This window comes from Aspergillus neoniger (genome assembly GCF_003184625.1).
Source record: "Aspergillus neoniger CBS 115656 unplaced genomic scaffold BO87scaffold_54, whole genome shotgun sequence".
Lineage (NCBI taxonomy): Eukaryota > Fungi > Ascomycota > Eurotiomycetes > Eurotiales > Aspergillaceae > Aspergillus > Aspergillus neoniger.
Window position 1 is genome coordinate 94,293 of NW_020291182.1, and position 16,531 is coordinate 110,823.

Consider the following 16,531-nt stretch of genomic DNA (forward strand, 5'->3'; position numbering starts at 1 on the left):
CTCGTGCAATTAGGCATTAAAGTCACAACACAGTCAACAAACTACTACTTCACTCAAAATCATCAGGATAATCATCCTCATCATCGTACGGCAGACCGTGCACATCCAACATGCCGCGTCCAGTAGACTCCTGAATCTTCTGCATCTGATGCCTCGACTGAGACTGATACAAAGCCACTTCATCAAAGTCTTCACGTCTATCGGCTTGCCACTGCTGAGCACCGATAGTCCGAGGAGATCCTCCACCTCCACCTCCACCACCTACGAGGTCATTCGCGCGACCACCACCACGACGCCGATTCCTCGGAGGCGACATAACCTCCTCAGAAGACCTCATAGATTGTTGGTTATAGCCAGAAGAGAATCTATGTAGAGCCCGATCACCCGACATATTAGGCAACCAGTCATCTGACCGTAACCGTTCAACAAAGGCGCGATGCGCCATATCAGCTCCGAGGACGCGCGAGACATAGTCATAGAATTCCTTGGACGCAGCAGCGACTTGCTGAACGTGCTTAACCTGCAAGAAAACCGGCTTTGAGGTTTCCTCAGCCTCGAATTCCGCCAGCGCGATGGCGGTTTGACATCCGTTGCGAATCTGTCGCCCGTTCCAGCGGGTTCTGGACTTACTGTTCTGCTCCCAGGTTGCGTCAGCCCACTCCAGGATGGGGCCGGTGTCGATGGTTAGTGATGTCTTTCGAGACTTGGCTCTTTCTAGATTCATCTCCCAGATGGCGTGGTTCTGGCCTTTGTTGAGCCCCGGGTAGTAAAGTGCTAGGTGGATGCGAGAGACGAAGGCTTCGTCGAAGGATCCTACTCGGTTGGTGGTGAGGAATAGTAGGCCTTTGTAGTATTCTAGTACTCGTAGGAAGACTTTTCGTTTGGAATGTCAATGTCAGTAAGGATGGAGGATCCTGTCAAATAGAGTAGAAGGGGGATATGCTCACCTGATACAATTGCGTTCCTTTCCAACTCCGTTTTGCTGCGCGCCGCAAGGAAGACGTCGGCTTCGTCTAGTAGTAGGACGCAATTCCACGCCTCAGCCTGGGCGGATATACGATTCAGATTGTCTTCCACTACTCCCGCGCTTGTCCCCAAGTCACCGCAGGTGATCGGATACAGTGGTCTTCCAAGCCAAGCCGCCATACATTCAGCAGTCGAGGTCTTGCCTACACCCGGCTCGCCGTGGAGCAAGATAATAAGGCCTTCTCCTTTTCCTCTGACCACATCCGGATCAATCTGTTGGCTTTCTCCGTCCTCTTTCGACTCTCTATCTGCAAAATGGCGCTTCACCTGCGCGTAGAGCATTCTCTTGTGACCCGGTCGCAATTTGAGATTTTTCCAGCCATCGTCGGTAGGAACCGGACGCATGCATTCGAGGTCGCAAAGTGCCCAGCGACGGCGATGGAGATTCCATGCGCAAGCACGGTCGGGCATCATAACAAGCTCATCGTTGCTCCAGAATTCCTTCCTAGTTACTTGCTGTTCCGGGGCAGACTCTTGCCGAGTCAGGAAGGCATCGTCGCGGATGAAGTCCTTGGTTAACTCTGCATCCACCCAGTCGTCGTCGTAGATCGTTTCGGGAGACGATCGAATATATTCCTTAGACTCGCGGTTTGCTAGTACTTGGATATACAAAGATTCGGATACTTCGCTTCCTGTTCCTCCCATGGTACTGGGAATCGACAAGCTGGGCACCCACTCCTGGTCGTCGTTGCGGGCTGTTTTGAAATCAACAATGATATTACCCTTTATATAGTCGGTCCGTCTGTTAAAGCTTCCCGGGCAGGATGCGCCATCCATGTGGCATGTTAGGGTGGACCCCGAATAGAAACGATGTTGTGGGGTAGCGAAGGTAGCAAAGAGCTCGCCTTGCTTCAATAACTTATCGCGCAGCGCTGGGTAGCCGCCCACAAACTGAGTCGGGACTATGCCCAAAGACCGAATTGGGCGCTCTCCACTGAAGTGAGGAAGATGAAAGTCTCGTGAAAGCACGCCGAATTGCCCTCCATCGTATCCAATCTTATAAAGTCGGATGATGAAAGGGTTAACCCGTCCGGAGTAGCTGGAGTCCAGGACTGGTCGTCCCTCAGAAACCTGCAGCACTTTCCATATACTTGGACGATTGGTTGGCTGGACATGTGGTGCACTTTGCTCCGGAGTGAACCAACAAACCACCTGTATACCTGGGTGGAATAGATACCATAGATTGCTGAAAGAGATTGTTGGGTCAATTGTCGATGGGCTTAAAGTGAAGTTTTTTAGTAGAGCACGATGGCGGCTTATTACCGGACTGAGATGACGATCCATGAAACTGACAAGGCAGTCGAGCGCACGAAAGGCCTGACGAGAATCAATTGGCTCTTTGCCTGGTTCTAGAGGTGTAGTATCATCGAGCTCCTCATGTTCACTCTCTATTTTCCATTTAGCAGCGAGCTGTCGATGCCGGTCGCGGATCTCCTCGTCGTATCCGACGAGTACTTTGTATGGGCGTAAGATGACAAATGGGGCAGACTGGTCAATCTTGGAAACAATATCCTTCAAAATGGACGCTAAAAGACTGTAGTTGATTCGAATACGCTCAGGGAGATCATTTTCAGCGCCGCCAGTATCTATTTGGGCCTCGGATCTCCTTCTGGTTTCATTTCGTTCTCCTCAGCCCTGATCAGGGCAAGGATTCCGAAGCGGCGGATGCTTCTCTCGGTTTGCTGCCAGCAGTATTGCGCAGGACCCTCCAAGACATCGATGACGTGACGTTTTTCCTCGGCATACATCGTCTTGAATTCGTTCCATTTCACGTAACGGAGATCCATAATAACATCATCGGAATCATCGCATGGGTAATGCCTGGACTCTTCGTCTTCCGTATCGGTGGAGGCAGAGCCATCATGGCTGTGGTTGTCATCTTCCTTATCGTTTGCAGCTTGCTCGGGAATCTTAGCATTGTTTTCTTCGAGACTTTGTATTCTATCGCGAAGATCCTGCAACTCTTTCAACAACTCCAGAGGGGCGTCCTGGTTCAATAGCTTCGTAGGAGTATCGACCGGGATCTCCACTACCGGCTCTTCAGTGATGGTCGCCATGCTGGGATGATATTTCCAAGTGTAAATCAGATCGACTGGCGAACGTTCATGAGAAGCAAAGACACCACATTGAAGGGCCAAAGACCATGATTCGTGTACCGCTCTTCTGAGTGTGGCTTTATATGCCTGTAGGCTCAGCACATCTCCATTGAGACAGTTGAGAGACGTGCGCTTCAGCCAGGAAAGACATAGCACTGCAAATGTAACCCACAACGAAGCTTATTGTAGTTCGGACCTCCGGGAATGAAATCTGGCAAATGAGAAGCTGAGGACGAACTATCCCTGTCTAGGGTCGGAGTCTCGGGCTACCGTGCATGAACTACATGGCGAGACCGTGTCCAATATGCAACATTCGTTCAGCTTCGTGGATGGCGTTCTTTATGTGCCGTCATTGCATGAGACAAACAGTATCCAACCACTCCAAATTTAGAGGAGCTGAGAGTGGCTGGCTGAACAACCTGGAGATAGCATCTGGCACAAATAACAGCGTGAGAAATCCGGCAAGTGCACGGCTTCCCTGCCTGTAAACCCGCATGGAAGGAGCCATCTGCACGTCAGCCTATCTATAGCAGTAGAAAATGCTGTCGTACTCCTCCGCGGGCTGGACTATGCTTGCTAGTCAGTTTGACTTTCTCGTACGGAGAAGTCCGTAGATACTTAGAGATCCAGTCCCTCAAATGTCGATAAGGCTGGAAAATGTCAGGCCGAAAGTCTTGTTTACGGCATCCCCTCTACGTGATTGACGGCGCGAAAATGCCACGAGTGGGGGATTCACCCACCTATAGGCCAGCAGGGTAGTCATTCGACTGCACCTGTCTTTGTGGCTGAACTATGCGTGCTAGCCGACCTGGCCTGATCACGCGGGGGTCATATAGACGTAAGACGAATGATGCCCACATATCTATACTGGTGAGCCAGATAACGAAGGCAAGAGTACTCTGAGGAAGGCAGTAAACCATCATAGCCGCAGGCAAAATGGAGCCACCTCTGATGCCTAGAATGAGTCCGGAGCAAGAAACTCACATGGCAAAAAGCTGGCTTAGAGGACATGGCCATCGACTCCGGTTACCGCTTACCCACAAGACCCAGCCACAGCCGTCAGCCCCGATCGAACCCGCAGACACCCAGCAAGATCTTAAGGAAGAGTGAGGCGATATGATGCTCCTGTTCCACCATGTTCTGACCCTTTTATTTTAATGTCGACGAGGTAGATGAGTTTTGCCAAGTCATCCAATGCTATTCGAACGAGACAAAGAGTAGTAGTGAGCATAATGCTGGCCAAGGGGGCGTAAGGTTTGATATATATGGCGCGCACAGCTGGAAAGAGGTGGTTAGTATCGTCCAAGCGGTCGAGAAAGATTACAAGCACAGCGCTACTGGCTGGAAGGGGGCTGCGAGATGGGCCTTTCGCAAGCTCGGTGAGCATGCAGAGGACTTCAACCCTTGGTTGGACCTTTTGCCGGATGACAAGTATTTTAGCATTGCTTGTGGCGGGCTCAAGATAATACTCGGTGTTAGTACGCTCTGTGTCGCTGGCTTCATGCATACTGATCCAAGTAGATGGCAGCGCGAAGAAGCGAACAGCGGGAGGTTATTCTTGCATTCTTTGCTGAAATTCCAGAAATTATCTTCTGGACCGATCGCTACCATTCTCTTTTCCAGGATGAGGAGGGTTTGAAATCCTACCTGTACGAGTTTTATCTCGCTCTCCTGGCCAGAATTCAAGGCATGATTGCAGCGTTGGTGGATGTATCTCTGTGTAGGTGTCGTCGGCTTTTAGCTCCAGCGGAGATGACACAAATCCAGTCCTGTACTAACATGCATATTTGAATCAGGGAGAAAGATTATCTCTGGTCTGCGTGTCAAAAATGCAGACAAATCGCTTGGACACGTCAACCAACGCTTCTCGCGGGCCAGGACCCAGCTCGACAAACATCTCCAATTCGTGCGCGATCGGCTACAAGTGGATACAAATCAACGAGTCGTTTATATAAAGCCGATCGTGGACAATCTTGCAACAGGGCAGAAAAAAGTGATTCAGCAAAATTCAGATTTGCGAAATGACATGCGCGAGGGCATAAATCGACTGGAAAGGCGGTTGAAACCATGGGGCATTGTCGCGGAGCAGATGGAGCAGGTCCTTCAAAATGAGTTGCAGAAAGCGCAGTGTAGGTTCTTAGTGCTATTTCTATTTAACTCAGACATTGACCTTGCACTTCAGGGCGAATTAACCGGGAGAATATACAACGAGAGAATCGGCAGTGGCAGATTATGCGCCAAGGGTATCCCAGAAGTGACCTCTACTTCTTCCTTCGTTTGGATGAGCAGGACGTGCGGCAGCAGCTTATTCAAGATCTCGATGATACGGGTCGCGATGGACAAGATATTGATATGGCTGCTCAAACCCACGCTCAACAACTTCTCCGTATGCCACAATTTCAAGATTGGATCCGGTCTGACCAGCCAGACATGCTCCACGTCGACGGAAACTGTGACGACTATGCTATGGCGAGATGTTCTCCATTCAGGCTCCTTTGTTGCGTACTTGCCAATGAGTTACTACAGCAACCGCAAGCCCAGTTTCTATTCTTCTTCTGTGGACTGCACAACCTGGCTGGGGAGCCCATGGCAGGGCCGGTAGGTCTTGTCAAATCGCTCATCATACAACTGCTCCTGGATAGGGACGACAAATATGATCTCCTTTTTCTGACCATTGGGCGGAGAGAAGAAGCGTTGTATCAAAATGATCTTCCCTCTCTGTGTGAGACATTTAGGGAAATGCTGGTCCAAAACCCCTCCGCTGCTCTTTTCTGTATCATCGACGGTGCATCGCTCTTCGAGGTGCGAGAATGGCATGAAGAGATGGAGTATGTTGTTCAGCAGTTGTTCAACCTAACGACTGATCCGGACATTGCAACGGTGTTCAAGGTACTTATTACGAGCCCGGGTATTAGCCGACTCGCAAGTGGTGTGCCTCAAAACTGTCGCTTGTATTTGCCAGAAAGCAACGAGAGAATATCAGACGCTGGCTTCCGGAGCCCAGAGGCATTCCAAGACGAAGTCTGTCGTCGTCGAGATGACTTGGCAGATACTGCGGGAAAATATGAGGCCAACCCCTATGAGGCAATGTACAAGGTGGACATGTACAGTGAAGAATATGAGTAGAAAGTGAGAAGCACTATTAAGTATGATCGATCATCATGGTGATGAATTAAGATAGCGACAATCCTTCCGACGAATCTAAGTTGTAGAGTTGAAAGATATATCCCAGTTGCAATAGTACTTACACAGTTCTCCATACTATGTTGCTCTTTGATATTCTATGTCCACAAAATATTAATGAATACGTAATGCAAAGTGCCTTCGAGCCCATTTCCATCATCGTCTCTTGCCACCACTGAATCCTTACTAGCACATAAGCAGATTTACCGCTCGCTCACCTCATCTACCTGGCTATATTGACCCTCAATATAGCTACTTACCTCATAAACCAAAAAGACAACAAACATAACAAAACCAAACCAGTAAAAAAACACAATACACTAATGCAACATACCAGCAAGTGCCCCGTACAACTGTATCGTAAATAACAAACCTTGGTTGCCTAATAAACCGCCAAGAAGGCAACTACGCATATATGCATGCACAAAAGTAATGAGTCAGAAAAAGAAATCAAACCTAACCCAGCCTACTGGCACATCTTTTTTTTTTTTTTTTTTTTTTTTTACAAGGATGAACTCATATTCGGTTCCGGCCTGTTGGGTCGCCATACATGAAAAAGAAATGTCCACATTGATAATCTGAGTTTTTGCTTTGTTTTGTTCTTGTTTTTGCTTTTGTTCAGATTTGGGGGCTTGGCTCGGTGAAGACATACATAATAAATAACTTTTATGAGTGGGAGTATCTGTGGGTTCGGTCTTGGTTACTTTCTTGGGAGGGGTGCGCTGAGTGGCTTATTTCTTTTGTTTGTTGTCAGTCTTACATCATGTTTATTATATGTTACTGTGGTGGGTTACGTGGTCATGCTACTACATATATATTAAGGACAAGGAATAAATACTCTCCGCTGTATGTATTAACTAACCATGAGAGAAATTGAAACATCAGCCAACAAATTCGAATCCCGTGTATTCCGTATCAAGAGAGTTTACCAGGATCTTCAATCCCAAGTAACCCTGACCCGACATGCCAAGAAAATGATCGATGCAATGCATGGATTGCCCTGTTTCTGGTCGATGGCAATCAGTCAGTTGACAAATCGCCAGATACTTCCGGTAGGCAGGGTGGTTGCAAGAGAACCCTTCCACCGGAGCGGTGACGATTCTTTCAAGCAAGCAGCAAGCAGCAAGCAAGCAACTGGTGATTATGCGAGGGTAAGCGGAGAAAAAGTAAACATGATGGCTGGGGATGACGCAAGTGGGCGGATGAACGCGGTTATATACAGGACAAGGCTTTACTTTGGATGAGTGTAAAGTATTGAAAGATCGGGAATTTGTCATCGAGTTGGTTTTTCTTTGTCTTTCATGTGTTTCTTCTCAACTCATCCATTGCTTTTCTATATGATTTTATTACTAGAGCATTATTTTCCTCAAAAACCTCGTGAGAATCACACAAAACATGATACACTTTGAGCACTGCAAATCGATTTATTACTACACTACACTAAGTAGCATATGATTAAAAGATAAAGAAATGAGGATATTGACCAAGATACTCTGTAGATATCCGCAATTCTCCGGCGGGTCGTCGACGGACCGGACCGTTTGGAATACTGTATTTCCATGTATGTACTATATAGATAAGGCATGCCATGATCATCACCAGGATGACGCTTCACGACTCGGAAGGTCGGCCAATTTGAAAGAAGCAAGAATTATCTACCCCCTTGATCGACGTAAGAGGCTAGTATCTCACTAATTGTCCTCTTGATTACAAAACTGTTAACATCATGATGCTAAAGTAAAGTTACACAAGATTATCAAAAATCCTTCCGTAAGTATACACCGGATTTTGTCAGGACGTATACTCACCTTACACTCATTCCGCCCTTCGTGTCGACAATATCTTTTTTGGTTGCTCTACCAAAAGAAGTAACATGTTGCGTTAAGATCCAAAATCACGAAGTTTTGGAGGAAATCGGTCTACTATCAATCATTGTGGATTCGATTTGCTCGAACATAAATGAAACACTTTTTTTGAGTCTATTCCTAGACACGGACTTCCAGGCTGTCCGCTAGCTGTCATTGGAAGGGGAGCTTTACACATCACATCTCACGTTCTTCAGGCTACTGCACAGCCTTTCAACTAAACATATAGTGTCCATCAAGTCATTGCACAGCTTATCCACATACTGATTCTCCTCTCTTGGAATCCATACATATTGCAAATCTCCCTTCTCCTTAAGCCGGCCATCGAGAACCGCTGCTTTCTCAAGGAGATCTCGATTTGCTACCTCAATTCCTTTACGGTTCATCCATCCGTTACTGATCCACTTGTAAATCCACTTCTCCATACAAATAACTGCATATGTCGAGTCGGAGTAAATCGTGACATCCAGCCGAGGCTGCGAATATAGATGGTCAGATTTATCCAGAGCCATCCTTAGACCAAGGATAATGGATGTGATCTCGGCTCGTTGATTTGTCGGGGGTGGGATATAAAGGTAATTCTTCTTTTGTCTCGCCATGAAATACACCGGACGCGCTCTTGACAGCAGCGGCCGCCGCCCCGATCGAGCCTGGCTGTCCGTTAGCTCTACAGCCACCGTCAACGTAGATTTTCATGATATAAACCATGGTGTGATGGTTGTTCAAGGGAAGGACGTGGGATTCGGTCTATGGCTACTGCGGATACGCAAGCCTTCTTGTAGGCGCCTCCAAATATCCAAAGCGTGCCTTTCCGCGGGTATTTCCATTGGCTGTATAGTTTGAATTTCCGGAGGCTTTTATGGGTTCTTCATGAGATCTTTGCAAGTTGGTGCTTCACGTGTTTGAATGGGCAGTTCCCGGCAGTTTCCCTGTACCCACGATGCGTGTTTAACTCTCAGCTCTAACCTTTCTCTGTGGTTTCTGAGCAGATTCTCTTCAAGGCTTTTGGCAAGTCCCAGGATAGCAATGCAACATGCATAAGTAATCTTGAGTTCACGTCTGCTTTGTCTCCATTGCTACCTCCCAGTCACGATGTCTTTCCAAACACCACGATATATCCTTTGTGTTGTCGTTAGTATCTTTGCTCTATTATTGGATAGAAATGCTGATAGATAGTTTTCATGGATCTGCGAGAATTACCTAGTTGTCAACGCTATCTATGCTGTGATTGAGGCGGTTTCATGCTGTTGAGGTATATATCAACTGGATGAGAAGTAAGAGACCAATGCCTTAGTGAGTAATCAGTAAAGTGATAATATACAATACCATTTCCAGCTATCACACTATCATTACTTTCCTACCATATTGATTCTCCTTGGCCGAGATGATTATACTACTAGTCAACCCTGGCTTTTGCGTGCCTCTTCCACCTCTATTTCAATCTTTGATTCCGCTCCTCCAAACGCTTGCTTTTGCGCGTCTCTTCTATCTTTATGTTAATCTTTGCTTCCGCTCTTTTAGATACTTGTTTTTATATATCTTTTTCATCTTTGTTTTGATTCTCATTTCTGTTTTTTCTAATATTTATTTTTATTTTTATTTTTATTTTTGCTTTTGCTTTTCTAACTACTTTATTTTTAATATTTTTCTCTTTTTAATTAAATATTTACTTCCACTCTTTCAAACATTTATTTTTATATATTTTCTATTTTTATGAACCTTATTTGAAGTAAGCCCCTGAAACCCTGAGGTTCCACTTAGTTCAGTGGAGCAATTATTTACTGATTACATCGAGCCGCGGCAGTATCAGTGATCAAGGAAGCACAGCAGAGCTTACGCAAGGCAGATAATATTGAGATAATTAAGTAGCTTCATTTAATCCGAACCAGAACGGAATAAATATCAGCTTAGGGCAGATAGGTGTGGGTATTCAAATGACCACGATCTTCACAGGTATCTTGTTTTTAATATGGCACGCTACGTCTATAAAAGAGGGGTTATGCAGCAAGAATATCGGGCTTGGCTTCCTAATGAGCTCATCCTGAACGTATTATCATACAGTGATCCCTACGATTTACTGAATTTCCTACGTGCTAACCCTAAAGTCTCTTGGTTAGTGACCTCTCGACATACTTTACGTCGGGATGAGCTGGGAAACAATATACTACACCTGCTCATATTAGAGGAGGAGACCGACTTAATTATGCCTCTGCTGTCTAAAAAGGGCATTCAGATGGATTCAGTTGACAAGAGTGGCCGTACCCCCCTATTACACGCGGCAATGAGAGGAAACGAAGTCGTTGTACGGGAGCTGGTAGGCAAAGACGGTGTTGTGGTGAAAATGCCGGATCATTTTGGGCGTACACCACTCTCCTATGCAGCTGCGAATGGACATGAAGCAGTCGTGAAACAGCTGCTGTGGCATGATGGTGTAGCACCTGACTTGAAGGATCTTCTAAGCCGAACACCCCTTTCATATGCGGCTGGCAACGGACACCAAGCCATTGTGAAGCTTTTATTGGAACGACATGACGTTGAGGCCGATTCTAGGGATCATCGCAGCAGAACACCACTATCTCACGCTGCTGGTAATGGATTTGAAGAGGTGGTAAAGCTCCTCCTAGCGCGACACGACGTTGAGGTGGACTTTCCGGATTGCGCTAACCAGACACCATTACCTTGGGCGGCCGAGCGAGGATATGAGGCAGTTGTGAGGATATTGATCCAGCGAGGAGACGTGCATACTAACCTCATTGATAACTCTGGTCGGAAACCACTATCCTATGCGGCGGGAAACGGTTACGAAGGGATTGTGAAGCTCCTGGTACAGCACGGTGATGTCGATATTAACTCCAAGGATCACCAGGATCTGACGCCCCTGTCGTGGGCGGCAGCAGCTGGCTGCGAAGGGGTGGTACAAATCCTCACGCAGCAAGATGACATTGAACTTGACTCAGCTGATGTTTTCGGACGAACACCAATGCTATAAGCAACCTTTGGTGGATACGAACGAGTCTTAAAACTACTCTTGAGATAATCTAGGTTGGCAATAATCACTAAGACAACTAGGTTCAAAAAGCTGAGAAAAGTGATAACCTAGACATGGGCAAAGGAGCTTCTTTAAAACGGAATCAAATTGGGGTTACTAAGTATTCTATAGCCCTCGTAACTCTACAAGCTTTGGCTATTTCAGGATATGTAGGTAGCCCGGCTAACTTTTATAGTTTGTTCTGTGGCTCTCCTGCTTGAGAGTTCCACCAGCGGTGTAATAGCAAATCTTAGGCTTTCCTGGATAATGGTGCTTTAGAGGACTCAACATCTTCTGCATTTGTACAGCTCTCTCCTACAGACCATACAAACGGTCAGCGTCAAGCATGTTAATCTGCAACTGGAGCCCACTGGAAATAAGACAAAGTAAAATGGAAATCTAAGTAAAAAGTCTCTCAAGACAAACAAAAAAAGATTGTGGTTCTCCCCTGGTGATGCAACCCCTAGCGCATTCATAGTGACCTTTCCGTCCGTCTTCAGCTACTTTCAAGATTGGCCGCATATTCCCTGGCTGTACCCTTTCCTATAGCATGCAGACTCGCTATTGTAATCCCTGCTACGATAACCAAGCTCGCTCGAATATGCCTCGAGGGAATATAGATTCTTGTTGTAGTCTATAGCTAAGTTCACCACCCCAGCAACGGAAGCTTTAATGAGATCCATATAAACCATTTTAAATTCGGCAGTTTTCCTCGCTAAATATCTGAATCACTCTATCAGCTTGCCATTGCTATCTTTGGCCATACTCTAATTAATGCCTTATGGGCTTTATAGAGTCGCTGTATGCTCCGCACTGATGGCTTGCATAACAGGACCGATGAACTTTTTTTTAAAAAAAAAATCACTCGTGATTTTCTATACTGTCACTCCTGTTAACATCGTTTTATATATAAACTAATCAACTAGTCATCTGTTTTCTCCGTGGATCTATACCCCATCAAACCCTGCCGACTTGGCATTCCTGGCTGCCATTGTAAAGTTATTAATAACCTCCCCAATATCCTCCCCAGCTATCTTGTGAGGTACGAGCCCCGGATAATATTCAGCTGCACTGGATGAGATAAGTTCTGCATCTACCCCAGCTACCTCGCAACTTATTTCAAGATCCGCCTACGCAACCGATCGCCTACAGCTGTGCATAGATTTAGGATGTCTTTGTGTGTATATTATCTATGACCTTGCACCACTGTGCAATCTACTTGGACGACTGAAGTCTGGGAATATTTCAGTAAAATTATCTATTGAATATCTGGAATTAATAGAATAATATATCAAATATTCTGTTTGTGTATCGGAAAGAGAACTACAGACTATGATTAACACATTTTCCGTTACTCTGGACCCTTGGTCTCATCTTCTTAAAGTGCTTTCATCTGTTAAATACAACAAATACGAACCGTTCTATATCATTAACACTGAGTACAAGTCCTTTGGCCAGACTAGTGCAGGGATCGATGTCGACATTCTTATTCCTCGAGCCCTCTCGGCAGAAAGAGGATTGCTGACATGTCCGATCATAGTGCGCATCCACGGGGGATTTTTGGTAGTGCTATCCTACTACTGCTTCCGTTTCTTCTTCACTAACAGATTTATCTACCTTGCAGATCACCGGTTCCAGTCTCTATCCCCCGTGGTTTTCAAACTGGATCTTGGACTATGCCACCCAGAATGGAGCCATAATCGTATCCCCTAACTACCGACTCCTCCCTGAGGCAATTGGAGAAGATATTCTGGAGGACATATACGACTTCTGGACCTGGCTGCAGGGCGACAGTCTGAGCCATGCGGTCAAGGATGCTGGCTATCCACATATCAAGCCGGCGACCGACAAGACCCTTATTGTGGGAGAGAGCGCAGGTACGTCACCTTGCTTATATCGCCTGCTTCCCCTAGTCAAGAATACCTGACCTTTAATTCGCACTGACGTTGAAAAGGTGGATATCTGGCTATGCAATTAGCTCTCACCTACCCGTCGGAAATTCGCGCCGTTATTGGGGCCTACCCGATCTTGGACCCTAAAGCCAGGTTCTACACTGAGGCATATCAGAAGCCAATTCTTCGGGTTCCGAACATGTCCAATGATATCATTGAGCAACATGTGGCTTCCCTGAGAGCATCCCAACCAGGAAGAATCGTCACCGCTGCGGAATCCCCCGAGAGACTGAAGCTAGCATTCGCTGTCTTTCAGAACGGACGTCTACTGGAATTCTTAGGGTCTCAGAATCCGGAGTTGTTCCCAATAGAAAGAGTCGAAAGGCTTGCGGCTGTCGGGCGGCTGAAGTTGCCTCCATTATTCATTTTCCACGGGGAGCAGGATTCTGCTGTTCCCTCTGCGGGCACAAGAAGATTTGCGGAGCTGTTGCACGAGAAAGGCAATGCTGGGCAAGTGAGCATGTATATCCAGAATGGTGATCATGGCTTCGATTTTGATGCGACGTTGCAGACACCTTGGTTGAGGAAGGGGCTGGAAATGATATCGAAAGCTTGGATGGGCTCCAATCATGGTACTCTGCATTTGTAAACTGTCATAAGTCAGAGTTCAAATGGGATTGGCAAGCCTGATACTCTGGCTGGCTCTCTAAGCTTCAATTCATTGCATCCATAATAGAGAAACGCACAGTTTAACGATCTAACATTGCTATCTTCGACTTTCTCTGCCAGGAATACCTCTGCTAGGCTACTTCAGGCTGCTTCATGGACATTGCTTACATACATTAATATTTCCCTATCCCAATGTGCTACATGTCATAGCCTCCAACAGGCTCTACTGATTACCCGCTGAATGGGATTTTTCCAGGGCTCGAAGCATAACTGTGCAGGGCGGGAACAGGGAGATCCGAAGCCAGAATCACCTATTTGGGAAGGTGAGAATTATGGACTGCAATCCAGGAAAGGCAACTTAATTAGCAAATAGATGGTTTCCCCTGCACCATTCTGTTTGCTACTCCGCAATCCGGGGTAATGCATGGTGGAGTATCTTCATACTGTCCAATGTCCGGCGAGAGATAATGTGTAATCTGTGATAACAAGGTTTCTTTATCTCTTCATGTGCTGATATGTTATCTTCTAGTGTCACGTCAATGAGTGCTATTCGTTCGGCGCAAGGGATAGAAGGGGTTGATCGCGATAGGTGAATAAGCATGTCTACAACAGTTAGAGTACTTAAGCCATTCTTATAAATAGGTCTGTGCCTCACAGCATGGTCCTATTCCATTTCTATCGGCAATTCAGTATCCCTCTCCACTCTCAAAGTAATCAGTATCATGAAAGACCATATACCCCAACATGACCTTGAAGTATGCCCCGACAGTCAAGGGGATGCCAAGGGTCTCGGTCAAACCTTTGACCTTGATGAAGCTATCCTACGGGCTCAAGGCCGTGAGGTAGAGTTGACACGGTCCTTTTCTTGGGTTGGTGCTCTCGGTTTGGCGTTTAGGTCCGCACTCCCCGCTTGCATCCATGATGATACGCTTGAACTCATTCATTGTCAAGTATCGTCAATTCCTGGTTAACCTACGCTTCCTGCTTTGGCGTAGCGTATAGCTATGGGGGAGGCCAGATTGCTACCTTCAGTCCCCTTCTTTCAGCACTGACACAGTTGGTTATGCTTCAAGGTGTTGCGGAGCTTGCATCTGCCTTTCCTTCGTCTGGTGTAAGTCGAAGCGCGAAACATATTGACAGACCGTCTGGGGACGGAGTGACTAATATATACCGCCTTTTGAGCAGGGACAATATCACTACACGTACATCATTGCACCTAAGCGATTCAAGAACTTTGCCGCCTACGTTGTGGGAATGATCAACGTCATTGCTTGGTGGATCAACACAGCCTCTGGCACTATATACACGGCCATCTCTGCTTTTGGAATCTGTAGATTCTTAATTCCTGGCTTTGTGGGCGCACAGTGGCAGGTCTATCTATGCTACCTCCTTGTTATTCTCCTTACTTGTGAGATAAACAACCAACACTGGTCCAAGGCAGAGGAAGCAAGAAGCTCACATCGATAGTGCTCCCTATCTTCATTATCCCCCAACACCGAGTCGACGCAATGACCCAGAGCTCCATGTTTCTATCGATTCTGGGATTCTTTCTGGTCATGATTGTCTGCCTCGTTATGGGCAAGGGAACATACCGTCCCAGCAGCCTGGTCGAATACCAGCCTAGAAGCGGTTGGGCCCCTGGGCCAGCATGGCTTCTCGGAATAGGGAACGGAGAATACGCATTCGTTGCAGCAGGAGCCTGTGTGCATATATCCGAGGAGATCCCGAAACCGAGTCGTAGGATTCCACTTGTAATGTCCGTTCTCCCCATACTACCTGCTCGGTATATATATGTGACATTCCTAACAATTGTCTTACAACAGCAATCTAACAATTCTCATCGGTGTGCTCACCCTCATGCCTTGGATCATTGCAATGACATGCGTTATACAAGACATCGACAGTGTGCAGAATTCTTTCCTCCCCAGTCTGGAGCTCTTCTATCAAGCCACGAACAGCAAGGCCGCTGCTGCTGTTCTCCAGGCGTATCTTACTATTTTGTACTACAGTAAGTAGCCACATCCCTTCACACAATTCTCCTCTCAGTAAACGATACATCACTAACATCTACATCACCCAGCGTGTGTCCCCAGCCAATGGATCACCAGCAGCCGAATGACATGGGCGTTTTCGCGCGACGTGAGTCAAACCTCCCTACACCTCATCCTACTCCCAAAACACCACCATCAACCTAACCACAAATCCACATTAACAGAACGGCCTCCCCTTCTCAACCCACTGGTCCAAGGTCGACTCGAAACGAGGTATCCCAGTTCGAGCAACGCTACTCTCCGCCGGCTTCTGTGCCGTCTACGGCCTCCTCTACATCGCCAGCACACAAGCATTCAACTCGATCATCAATACCGCTATTCTCATGCTGAATATCACGTATACAGTTCCCCAAGGGATCCTGGCTTCCTGTGGACGCGATAGGCTTCCTGCTCGACATTATAATTTGGGCCGGGTTCCGGGGTACGCAGTTAACTTCTTTTCGGTGGGATGGTTGGTTGTTAGTGGGGTGTTCTTTTGCTTTCCGACGATGAGGACGCCAACGATTGCCGATATGAATTAGTAAGTGTCTGTCTTGAATAAATTTGCTAGAGGAAGGGCTTCTTGTTAACTCTAATATTTCTGTTGTTTTCTAGCAATTCGATTGTTATTTGTGGGATCTTTGCCTTTATCTTACTGTGTTGGTTGGAGCGACGGACGAAGTTCTCTGGTCCAACAATCAACTGGGAGAGTTTGAACGCTGCGCAGGCTGTGGATGGTTGA

The 16,531-nt window shown here is 46.7% G+C and overlaps 6 protein-coding genes across 6 annotated transcripts; 3 read left to right on the forward strand and 3 right to left on the reverse strand.

Moving 5' to 3' along the window:
- Positions 1-22: 22 nt before the first annotated feature.
- BO87DRAFT_410790 (AAA family ATPase) lies at positions 23-3,083 on the reverse strand (the record flags this gene model as incomplete). The annotated part of the gene is made up of 3 exons (XM_025626372.1): positions 23-873; positions 948-2,612; positions 2,732-3,083. 3 exons carry the CDS (start codon positions 3,081-3,083, stop codon positions 50-52), a joined length of 2,841 nt encoding a protein of 946 aa, XP_025474577.1. The 3' UTR covers positions 23-49.
- A 975-nt stretch (positions 3,084-4,058) lies between these two features.
- BO87DRAFT_410791 (uncharacterized protein) lies at positions 4,059-6,394 on the forward strand (the record flags this gene model as incomplete). The annotated part of the gene is made up of 5 exons (XM_025626373.1): positions 4,059-4,228; positions 4,341-4,596; positions 4,644-4,842; positions 4,919-5,251; positions 5,305-6,394. The coding sequence occupies 5 exons, from the start codon at positions 4,059-4,061 to the stop codon at positions 6,246-6,248; spliced, it is 1,902 nt and encodes a 633-aa protein (XP_025474578.1). The 3' UTR covers positions 6,249-6,394.
- A 1,946-nt stretch (positions 6,395-8,340) lies between these two features.
- Positions 8,341-8,878, reverse strand: BO87DRAFT_401660 (ribonuclease H-like protein; the record flags this gene model as incomplete). The annotated part of the gene is made up of 2 exons (XM_025625624.1): positions 8,341-8,714; positions 8,779-8,878. 2 exons carry the CDS (start codon positions 8,876-8,878, stop codon positions 8,341-8,343), a joined length of 474 nt encoding a protein of 157 aa, XP_025474579.1.
- Positions 8,879-10,747: 1,869 nt separating this feature from the next.
- Positions 10,748-10,951, reverse strand: BO87DRAFT_320588 (uncharacterized protein; the record flags this gene model as incomplete). Its single annotated transcript, XM_025619902.1, has 1 exon — positions 10,748-10,951. A coding segment is annotated over one exon (204 nt), but the record flags the coding sequence as incomplete, so codon positions are not given.
- A 1,579-nt stretch (positions 10,952-12,530) lies between these two features.
- Positions 12,531-13,739, forward strand: BO87DRAFT_401663 (alpha/beta hydrolase; the record flags this gene model as incomplete). Its single annotated transcript, XM_025625625.1, has 3 exons — positions 12,531-12,761; positions 12,823-13,075; positions 13,153-13,739. The coding sequence occupies 3 exons, from the start codon at positions 12,531-12,533 to the stop codon at positions 13,737-13,739; spliced, it is 1,071 nt and encodes a 356-aa protein (XP_025474581.1).
- A 742-nt stretch (positions 13,740-14,481) lies between these two features.
- BO87DRAFT_320609 (amino acid transporter) lies at positions 14,482-16,531 on the forward strand (the record flags this gene model as incomplete). Its single annotated transcript, XM_025619903.1, has 8 exons — positions 14,482-14,654; positions 14,711-14,870; positions 14,945-15,167; positions 15,227-15,542; positions 15,583-15,767; positions 15,840-15,898; positions 15,975-16,330; positions 16,405-16,531. 8 exons carry the CDS (start codon positions 14,482-14,484, stop codon positions 16,529-16,531), a joined length of 1,599 nt encoding a protein of 532 aa, XP_025474582.1.